Raw genomic sequence first — 11,506 nt, forward strand, 5'->3', positions numbered from 1 at the left:
TAAAAGCATTAGCAAAAAAAAAAAAAAAATAGTACACGCCAAAGAGAAGACAATTCTACTTCCAGTTCACGTTGGTCTCTGTCTGTGCCTATGTTAAGCTCCCTAAAAGTGTTCATTGAATTGTGACAGGAAGGGCGAAACTTTGGCTCATCCTCGGTGTTAGCAAAAAAAAAAAAAAAAATGGTAACAACGCTAACGCGAAGTCAATTTTCGTGATGTTTACCAAGCCGGCGGAAGCCATCGTTGCTTGTTTACCTCACTTCAGTTTCCAGCTACTCCTGGCTCGTTAAATGATGATAAAAAGGGAGACACTGGTAGCAATGTTGGACAAGACGACTACGAGGCGATAATGTTGGATAAATTAAACAATTTCTTAGATGCAAGATGTGAGAATTCAAATAATTTTGTCATCAGATGAGGATGAACGAAGTGATGCAGATTGCATTTCAACTCAATCGCACTTGCCTTCCTCGAGTGTGAACAGCGACACTCAGTTATTACGAGCGACTCTCTATAGGGACCGAGTGAGATTGAAAAAATGTGGCACAAGGTTGGAAAAATGGACCCCTTGATATTTCGTCCAGAGATAACCTATGGTATGCTAAGAATCGTGATATAAGTCTTAGGTTCTAGAGTTTTCACATTTTTTGAGAAAATAACGAAAAACCGTCGACAACCCGTGAAGCCGAAAAATCACAGAAATGAGGTCAAATTTCATGATCAGATAATCGAACTCGCGTGAAGGCGCATAGTGGCTTTCCGTAGTTTATAATTTTACTTAGGAGGTATTGCTAAGAGTCCTTGATACTATTTAGACTTACAATTGTAATTCCGAATTCCTGGAGAGCAAGCGAAGAGAACCGAAATTTCTGGACTTTGAAAATCAAAATTCCGTATTGTTTTCAAACAATTCAAAACATACTCGGTATTATGTAGAATTCTTTCAAAATTCAATTCTAGCAAGTACAAGAGCTGTTTTTGAACGTGATATAATTTTTTTCTTGGCAAAAGTTATTTCTGAGGCGAGCGGACCCATGCAAATTAACCCAATTTGACCTTTCGAAGAGATTTTGTTTAACCAGGAAATGTGAACAATTCGACTAGCCTTAGCTCCCTTTCTGAGCAAACCACTGAAAAAGCCTGCCATTTCCCATTAAAACTACCCAGTAAATACATGGCCACTGCAACAATTTGGAAGGTAAGCTGTCATCGAAGTATTATCTCAGGTTTACTGGGTAGTGTAGCCCATGAGAAGAAAGCTATTTTTGATAAACCTTGAAGTCCATGTCACAATAAACCAAAACCGCCATTCCATTCGCAGTTGGATCCAGCCAGTACTTGCTGCTAATGGCGCCTTTTCTTTCGCTTACCTTTATTTCCAAAGCTTCGATCAGAAAATAGAAATAATGAAAAAGAAATAAGTTACTACTTAAACTGCGGTTTTGATTATAATATTAGAGTGTTTCTCTCGAACGAGGGTCGACTAGGGTCTGATAGTTTCCTGAGAAATTTTTATGTTATATAAAACAAAGAAAGCAACAAAAACATAGTCCACTTCGTGCCTAAGTGGCACACGAGGCCTTGTCAATTAATCGAGTTGAGATATGGAAACAAAATAAGTATCTGGTTTGAGAACTTTACTTCATGAAGTTCACAAAAATGTCGCAAATAGGGCCACTTAGAAGTCTACAGGAATGAAAGATTCTTTTCAATTGAAAAAGCCTTCAAAGATCGTTGACGAACGAACCCTCGGGAAAACCGGATTTACTAACCCTAGGGATGGATGGATTAATAGAGAGTTTGAGAACAGACGTCTTAAAACCAAGGACGACAACCGGAAGTTCACGTACTTGTTTTTGGAGCGTTTTTAACTATCCCCCTCGCCACGAACTGAGTTGAAAAAGCTCTCAGTGTTTTAAAGCATTTACAACTTGACATTTTCAGTGAAACGTCGATAGAGCACTCCAAAGAAGGGAATACCGTACATACCCCTGTCGTTCAGGGGTCTTTTGTAAAACCGTGCCGGGACTGAGCAGAAATTTTCTGATCTTGCTTTCTTGGTGCGGTTATTCAGTTCGCGCGACTTTTCACCCGTGACGTAATCATAGCTTTGACTGGTGATTTCTGTTTCACAGCAGATATCACACTCGTGAAGAGCTCTTACCAGGAATTTTTTAATGACGAATCATTGTAGAGCCATCCCATTTACGCTCCGTTCCTCTCCGCATTGCTTGCCAGCAGCTACGCAATCCATAAGGAGGAACAAACATGGACTAACAGTCCACAGCATTTTCCTGATCTTTCAATTTGTAACTGTAGGGAGAGATTAACCCAAATTTAAAACTAGTTCGTTCATGGCTATTGTATTGCAAAAGAGATCGGCGTGAAGGAGTTCTAGGTAATAATTTACATATGACTGATCGCCCAGATGGATGGATAATCGCCGGCAGCATATTGTAAAAAAATGTAAAAAATGTAAATCTTAGTTATAGTGGTCACATGCACTTAGCTGGACAAGCACTAAGCTTAGCTAGTTTACAGGCATGCCACTGAAACAAAGGAAACAAATATTTCAAATAAACGTAACAGTTGAAAATCCCAGCTGGTAGGAGGCATACCAGTTGGCTATTTACGTGTGACCGAGGATGTAAATTGGGGACTACCGAGAAACAAATCCCACTAGTGGCAGGGTGGAGGCCTTGAACCGACCACGCTGTCTCCGAAAAAAAATTAATGGGTTCTTTTCATTCAACCAAACGTTCCAAAAGGTCCGAAAATTTCCTAGGAAAGTTTCCAGAAAATACGGAAGCTTTTGAATTTCCGAAAAGTGAACGATTTAACCGAAAATTTGGGAAATTCCGGGAGGAAAATCAAATGGATTGGAAATTCCCTGGTGAGAAATTTCCGAATATTAGGATGTAAACCTCTCGAAGCGGTCCTTTTTCCCGGAAATTCTGGAAAACGCCGTTTCATTCGCCACCATAAATTTCCAAAAATGCGAAGCGGAGTTTTTGGTCGAATGGAAAGTGCCTTAGGTTTCCCAAAATTTTACGACACTTACTCATTAGAGAAACGAATCGCTGCTTCCTTGCTGTCCTTGCTTGCTGTATTTTTACAAGACACGCCAATGATTGGAGGCCATTTGCCGGAGCATATAAACCTTACGTTTCCCAAGGAAAATTTTGTTATCAACAAGGCTTTTGTAAGAAAAAATAAATAAAATGATGGCAATTTCTGAGAGTGAGCGATAATGAGCTAAAAAAAATATTTCGTGCCTTCTGCCTCCGATGATGAGGTTTAACGCAACAGATTTCGACATTTTAATGAACAAAGGCAATGTAACGAGTTTACAGTCAGACTCAAAACCAAAACCACCATACCAACAGATAAAATTGACCTCGTTCACGCGGGTGCCACCCTTGACTGGTGTTTTACATAAATAATATATAGATTTAGCCAAGCCTAAAACACACTGCTTTTCAAAGCAAGCAATGATCTTTTGCTGCAAGATGATCTCTGTTATATTCGGTGTGGAGGCAAACGTCTGGTTAAAATGAATGCATTATTTCTACTTTTAGTTGGTTTTCCAAACGTTTGCAAACGGTGAACAAGAAGCATGAACTCCATCCGAACTTCCTGAGCTTAGCTTTTCAAGCGAGGAAAAAGTCTTTAACTGAATGGAGAGTGATTAAAGAATGGCAATTTTAAGCTTTCCTCTCATTACTTCTCCCGCCGTTTTCTCATCTTCAGTTTTGGTGCATTTTAATTTGTACGTAGTCAAGTGTCATTGAACTTATTATAACATAAATTCTTCATGTTATTTATTCCTTGTTTATATCGATATGATGCTTAGTAAATAGTCAAACCTTTCATCAATTTAGTGGAATTATTCTCTTTTCTTATTAACCTTAATCGTTTTTATCGTAACTTGAAAGTCAGCGTAATTTACATTTCTCAGTTTGTTACACTAACGTTTCAGATTCAATTTTCACGTAGGGGCCAAACCACCCTCCAAATGTTTCGTCAGTTCTTGGGTATTTCACATTATTTCGCATCACTTAAAAAGTATTGACTCTTTCTACACCAAACTTGGCAGATGAGCAGGAGACCTGGTGCCAATTATATTTACTTGAAAAATGTCAGTAAATGTCAAAGTTGTGACGTCACAGTGATGACGTCATGTTTTTTGCCACTTTTGAAGTTTTTAATATGCATATGTTTTACAATGTGTTCGAAAGAGGACATCAAGGGGAGTTGAAACCTGAAAAAAAATTTTCCATATCACAAAAATTAAATGAAATATGGCATTTTTAAATAGGAAAAATAACTCAGCAAAATATGGCGTCCCCCCCTTGAGAAAAATCCCTAAATTGGAGCCGTAATTTTGTTCCAGTAAATGCAGCTATGTTGCACATGTGATGTGCCAGATGACTAAAGCAAAAATAAAGAAGAAAATCGGGATAAAAAAATATCCCTCTAGTGTTATTGCGTTAAAATTAGTTTTGTTACGTCATAACCTGTGACGTCACCCGTTTTTTTACTGTTAATACCATCCTAACAAAGCCGAAAATAAAATTCCTAAAACCATACGATTTTTGACAACATCAAGCTTTCTATTTTTCTAGATTATTAGCCTTCCTAGAATAAAACTGAAAAAAATAAACCAGAGAGACTGACTTAGGAAGGACAGTATGGTTAAGCAAATTCCGGGGGGGACAGCAAAAAAATATTTAACTTACCATATCTCGAAAAATAATCATCACAGCAAAAAACGGTTTCCGGCATTTTACTCCTGAAGTCAAGGCCTTTCCAATGACATAATCTTTTTATCAGATTTTACAAAAACTTATAGCACGTTTTGGTGACGTCATCAATTATGACGTCATAATCTGACATTTTGTCACAACTTCCAAATTAAAATAAACTGGAGAACAAAGAAAGCTCATCTGCCAAACTTGGTCCAGAAATATATAAACCAAGCAAATATAGTCTTCATGAACATTAGGGGGGTGGTTTGGCTCCTACGTGTTTTGTCTTCTTCTTTCACGATTTTTACGGCTCCGCGGAAAAGAACTTGTAGACTCCTCGGTGTAATAAGACAGAAATTATGTATTAAAAGATAAACAGCACCAGCATTATAGATAAACGCGTCGTTCAACCTCCGCTGTTGAAAGAGGTTTTTTTTTTTGTGCATGGCTGACCTACTCGCTAGTACACTGTACCTTAGTGAAAGATAGTCCTACTGTACATACTACGATAGTTTTATTTGTAATCATTTCGCCTGATAATGAGCATAAACAGCTTGCAACAGCTGCAATAAGCCGTTATGTTGAAACCTGGCTTGAATATTTTATTGGAGAGGTAAAGAATTCTCGGCGACGTTTGTTATTGTAAGGATAACTTGGTTCCCTATTACTTTGAATAGTAGTCATTACTACATACCAAACGGGTAGAGTTTCGCGCGTTCTGATTGGATACTCAAACTCGGAACAGACAACACTTCCACGAACATTGTTTGCATTTCTTTTTTTTTTGCTCTAAGTGTTAAAATAAATTTGTTCCTGTTCTCTGAACAAATTTTATTCCTTTTTGTAATAAGTCGAGTTAGCACTCCTTTTCCATTAATTTCTTTTTGGGAAGTAATTTTTCGTTCAATTTACGTTATATTAAGTGGTATTAATTTTGAATGCACAATTAACACGAGCGTTAATTTCCTTAAAAAAGGTATTGTTAATTTTGCCTTTGAACTGTCTCGCATGACCGATTTTTCTCCCGATCATAGAAAAATTATTCTATTAGAACTAAAACTTCGTTTCACTGTAAATCAGGTTATAAATCATATTATTGTGTATTACAAGTATATATTAATAGTTACTGTGCGTATTTAAAGATTTGAATATTTAACTATCTATTTAAAGATTTACTGTTAGTAGTATAGGGGGAGTCAAACAAATACCGTTTCGCAGAGGGAGCTTTACTTCACCTTATCGCAGCCCCCGCCGTCAAGTCCGGCCCTCACAAGCTCGGGCCGGTTGAACCTGGGGGCTGCGAAACGGTGAAATTCAGCTCCCTCTTTGAAACAGTATTTGCTTGACTCCCCCTATACTACTTACAACAAAGGAAAGCCCCATATTAGAAACAAGCGAGCCCGCTGTTATACCGCCCCAGCCGCGATGACTCGAGCGCCAAACAAGTGCGGGTGGCTGATGCGGGGCCGGAAAGAAAGCTGCGGAAAGCGTTGTTACGGGGCGTATTGCGGGCAGCATAACTACCAGCTGAAAAAAGGAATGAAAATGCCAGAGCCTTGCAGAGTTTGCGGAGTCGGTCTTCTGTGTGACTTCCGTCTCTGCAAGCCCTGCGGCGGTAACGCGCTAAAACAACGTCTTATCCGCAAGCGTGAAAAAGCAAAAAAATTTTTTGAACTTGTTTTGCTCGAGCTGAAAGAAAGAAACACACTATTTAGAGAAATGAATCTTAGGTTATAACGTAAGGTACAATGGCTTACAACAATCAAGAAAGACTGGAAGAAGAACTCGCAAAAATAGATCCAGCGACATTGCAGTATTTGGATCAACTTCTTACAGAAAACGCACCAGCGGTAAGAAAGGTTGTCCAGAACGTGCTGGAAGAACCAATATCTCAGGAAACGCAGGCGCGTCTGCAAAAGCCACTACTTCCGAAGCCTTATCAGCCAAGAGCCCCACCACGCCAAAGAAAGTTAAGAAAACCGCAGGAGCTTCTGAGGGAGTACGACCCCTTCCCTGCGCGGAAAACCCGAACAGTGACAGACTACCAGAAGGAGATTCTGGATCTGTTCGACGATGCAGAGAACGAAGGGGAAGAGAGTAAAGGCCGGCGTTTCATTCGATGGCGCTTCATCAGAGGTCTGGGGAGAAACCTAACACCAGACTTTATGGCGAAGATACGCGAAAGAGTAAGCACGTCGTTCTATCTGAGGCACGTTTTCGCGTACCGGTTGCGCAACATTGAGGATGGAACGGTGATCGTGTACTACTCGAACCCCAAGTGCTCACAGTGGTTTAACAAACTGGAAGACGTGGAAAAATGGCTTATCACCCAGGAAGAACTGCGTCTCGACAATGAAAGAGTTGAAAGGCCCAACACGAAGTGGGTTTTTGAAGACTTTTTCAACGTCGACGTAAAGGTTGTGCTTGACAGGCAGCCTTTGGTGGGAACAGGGCCTTTGCCTGACTGGCTACGAACCTTGCCCATAGCCGGGCGATGGTATCTTTGGACGTGTACAACGACAACCTGTGCCTATGGCGGTGCCTCGCTGTGCACCGAGGGGCGCGCACAGATCGTTGTACAAAAGTAGCCCAAAGACTGGCCCAGAGTTTCTACAAGCTCGAAGCTATTCCACCAAACTTCAGAAAAACGTCTCTAGATGAGTTGGACAAGGTGGAAGCACATCTGAACGAGGGCTCGCCCGTCTCATTTTGGCTCGGAATACGTGTCTACGAGCCTGAGCGTCTTCCAGACGGTGAAGTGGTATGGCATCTCAGAATAAACCCGAACCCCAAAATCAAAAACGTTTTGACGATAGGTGTCTACGAAGGTCACGCTTTCTTGATAAAAGACATCGCAAAGCTGGCGAAATCCTATGCATGCACACATTGCGGGCAGAGATTCACAAAAACCTGCAATCTGCAACGTCATCACGAAACCTGCAAGGCGGGGGAAACGGTAATATATTGCCCGGGGACAAAAATGGAAGCGCCACTGACGGCCTTCGAGAAAGTGATGTACCCCCCGAAGGGCTCAGCATCGAAACAAGCGATTCTGTGGCGGGAGCGAGAAGCGAAGCGCCGAGGAATCCACATCCACCACGCAATGTGCGGGCATGGAGGTGAGAGATGGCTAATGCGGGGAAATGGAAAAATGAAGGCCTCTCCTGTTGACGGGTACAACCACGAAACGAGGACGGTGTTCCAATACTACGGCTGCCCCTTCCACGGATGCCCAAAATGTTACCCGCGCTAACGAGAACAAATGATTCTGAATGGTGGTAAAACACCCGAACAATTGTACCAAGCCACCATGAACCGCACAGCATTTCTGCGGAAGATGGGCTACGAAGTAATCGAGGCATGGTCTTGCGAAGTTGGGATTCTTAATGGGGAACTCCCGAAGAAGGAAACGAAAAAGTACCCGCACGGGATAATTTATGATTTCGAGTCGTATGGCGACAAAACCTACCGAAAAGAGCCGACAGGAGCGTTGACGATAGAAAACGCCCACATCCCGATCTCGGTCAGCATCGGCGACACCCTCGAAAGAAGACCCACCCACATCTGCGAAAGAGACCCCGCGGAGTTGGTCCGAAAGTTAATGAAAGAGCTGGAGAGACGCGGGAAAAACATCCAGGACCAGGTGCGCGCGGAGTTCGTTCCAGAAGACGTGCACATGCTACCAAAAGAGCAGTGGGAAAAAAATCGCGAATGGTGCGACCAGGTACCAATGTTGGGGTTCAACTCGGGCACCTATGACCTCAATCTGATCAAAAACAACTTTGCCAGCGTTCTTGCCGAGGAAGAAAAGAAGATCAGGGTCGCGAAAAAGGGGAACAAAGTCATGTTCTTGCTCACCAGGGGGGCCCGTTTCCTCGACATCATCAATTATCTCGGTCCGGGGACGAGCTATGACAAATGGGTGAAAGCTTACGGATGCAAGACAGTGAAATCGTGGTTCCCCTACGAATGGTTCGACACCTACGAAAAGCTGGATTACCCCGGGCTCCCTGAATACGAGGCCTGGTATTCGAAGCTGAAGGGCGGCTACGTTCTCACGCGGGAAGAGTGGGAGGGGTGCCAGCGGCTGTTCAAAGAAAAGGGCATGCGCACCTTCAAAGACGGGCCGTGTTACTACAACAATCTTGATGTGGAGCCCGGCCTCGAGGCGCTCGAAAAGATGAGAAACTTTTACATCGAAAAGGGAATCGACATTCTGAAAGACGCGGTGGCCATGCCAGGGATCAGTTTTCAGTATTTGCTCCGCGGGGCGATCGAGCGCGGCGCAGACCTTTACAGCCCTGGCAGAGAGGCTTACGAAATGCTCAAAACGGCGGTTGTTGGCGGGCCGAGCCTGGTTTTCACAAGACGGCACGAGGCCAGTGTGACACGGATAAGGTCGCATCAGTTCGAAGAACCGCGTCTTTGCAAAAAGATTCTCGGTTTCGACGCCAGCGCTCTCTATCTCTCGACCATGCTCAGAGAAATGCCTTGCGGGAAGGAGAAGGTCGTGCACTACGACGATGACCGCCAAGCGGAAGCGGCCGAAGTTCTGATTCGCCGGTTGAAAGCCGGGGAGTGGTTCGGCTTCGCCGAAGTTCGCATAGAGATCCCAGAACGTTTGCGGCCAATGTTCGAGGAGATGTGCCCCTTCTTTTACAACAAAAGTGTTCCTGCCGAAGCTGTGCCGAAACATATGGAAGACTACTTAGCAAGAACAGGCAGACAGCACGGAGACGGGAAAAAGCTCGTGGGGGCGCTGTCTGCAGAACGGATGCTGGTGTACGCCCCTCTGCTGTTGTGGTACGTGAACCATGGGGCGGTTGTCACGAAGGTTTCCAGAACAATCGACTACGAACCGGGCAAGATCCCTACCTGGTTCGTGGAGCAGGTGACGGAGGCGCGCCGGACAGGAGACGCGGACAGCAGCAAGGCGCTGCTCGCCGAAGTGTTTAAACTGCCCGGAAACAGCACTTACGGGAAACTGATCGAAGCGCTGGAGCGGCAAACGAACGTGATATACGCGAAAGACGAGAAGGTTGTCCACAGAGCGCTGCGGAGCGCGTATTTCGAAGACCTCGACGAGATCGGGCAGGCCTACGAGCTGGAAAGCCGCAAGCCTCGGATTACAATCAAACGGTCGTTCCAGATTGGAATCGCTGTCTATTAGCTGGCGAAGCTGCGGATGCTGAAATTCTACTACGACTTTCTCGACAAGTATGTGGACAGAAGAGATTTCGAGCTCATCCAGATGGACACGGACAGCAACTACATGGCGATCTCTCGCGAGCGGCTCGAAGACATTGTCCGGCCAGAGTTGAAAGCCGAATTCGAGGCGGAAAAAAATCAGTGGCTGCCTTGGGACAAGTGGAGCGGCCGGACCCCAGGCCTCTTCAAGCTTGAGTTCGAGGGCAGCCGGATGATCGCCCTTTGCTCGAAGTGCTATTTCGCCGAAGATGGAGAAGGGGGCGAAAAAAAGAAGTTCAGCACGAAGGGGATGTCGAAGAAGCAGAACGAGATAACGTGGCAGCGTTTTAAGGAAGCGCTGGAAGGAAGCAAGGACATGGCCACCAACAGAGGTTTCAGTATGCGGGACGGGCAGATGGTCACTTACGAGCAGCAGAAGCTGGGGCTGAGCGTTTATTACGACAAGCGGTGGGTGCTGCCCGACGGGATTCACACCGAACCAATGGAATTTCACATCTAGTTCACGTCAGCCGGAGGAAGAGTAGTGTTTGGAGGGACAGCCAGCAGTTCTTCACGCACGAAGCCGCGCCTGGGCCCGTCGCGCAGATAGTAGAGAACTGGCTGATCCGGTTTGATGAAAGACCTTTCAATGTTGTAAACTTTCAAAGACCAGATTGGATCCGTGCCTCTTTTTACACCGCCTTCAAGCTCGCCGGGCTGGTAGAGATAACGACCTTGGACAAGAGAGGGGAGGATTTTTTCGCTTTTTCCAACAGGCCTCGAATAAGGTGTCGATGGCCTCGCATAAACAGATTTTTCTTTGATGGCAACGACGGGTTTCTTGCCGATAAGGCTTGTGACCTCGTTGTTCAAAGCCGAAACAACTTCTGGAAGTCTTTTCACCCAGGCGGTGGACCGCTTGCCCTCAGGGAGAAGCATTTCCACGGCGTACTAGTGCCCGAACAATCGCTCCGTCAGTGTGCGGTTGAAACGTTTGACAATGGCCTGGTCGCGGTGAATGTCAACGCGCCAGCGCCGGATGAAGCTTTTGTGCTTGTCCATCTCTTTTGTGACAGCGCCCATGAATTCGCGTCCGGGGTCAACCTGCAGCATTTCAGGCCATTCGAGAGGCCCGCGCTTGTAAATCTTCTGAAAGGCCTGGGCGACCTCATCAGAATTTTTCGAAGTCAGAGGTTTGGCCTCTTTGTAGCGGCTGGCCACGTCGACAACGGTCAGCGCGTATTTGAAAACTTTGCGGCCGCGAGGGAGCTTGTCGTGCGGCAGAAAAAGAAGGTCCGCCTGATGGACCTTATTGGGTGTGGGAACGTCGAATTTCGGGCGAGGAATTCGCCTCGGCGCGGGGAGGTATATCTGCCAGAGCGCTTGCCTGATGAGCAACTTTTTTGCGGTTTCTTCAGGTACCTTGGCGGCCTCGGCCAATTTTTTGATCGCGGCGATTCCTTTCCAATAGCCCCCGGGGCCGTAGTAAATCTTTGCGAGTTTGGCGTCCATATAAGTAAGGCGTAAAAAAAGTTTAAAGGAACCGGAAGGCTGCGTAGCCCAGAGCGAGA

At 44.8% G+C, this 11,506-nt stretch overlaps 1 protein-coding gene across 1 annotated transcript; it reads left to right on the plus strand.

Moving 5' to 3' along the window:
• The first annotated feature begins 8,010 nt into the window (after window positions 1–8,010).
• On the plus strand, window positions 8,011–9,918 carry LOC145466272 (uncharacterized). Its single transcript, XM_081449988.1, has one exon. The coding sequence runs from the start codon at window positions 8,011–8,013 to the stop codon at window positions 9,916–9,918; it is 1,908 nt and encodes a 635-aa protein (XP_081306114.1).
• Window positions 9,919–11,506: the final 1,588 nt, after the last annotated feature.

Source organism: Orbicella franksi, chromosome 13 (assembly GCF_964199315.1).
Source record: "Orbicella franksi chromosome 13, jaOrbFran1.1, whole genome shotgun sequence".
NCBI classification, from domain to species: Eukaryota; Metazoa; Cnidaria; class Anthozoa; order Scleractinia; family Merulinidae; genus Orbicella; species Orbicella franksi.

Bases quoted from the DNA above. Each gene is read 5' to 3' on its own strand.
- LOC145466272 (XM_081449988.1), top strand. From the start codon at position 8,011: ATGATTCTGAATGGTGGTAAAACACCCGAACAATTGTACCAAGCCACC.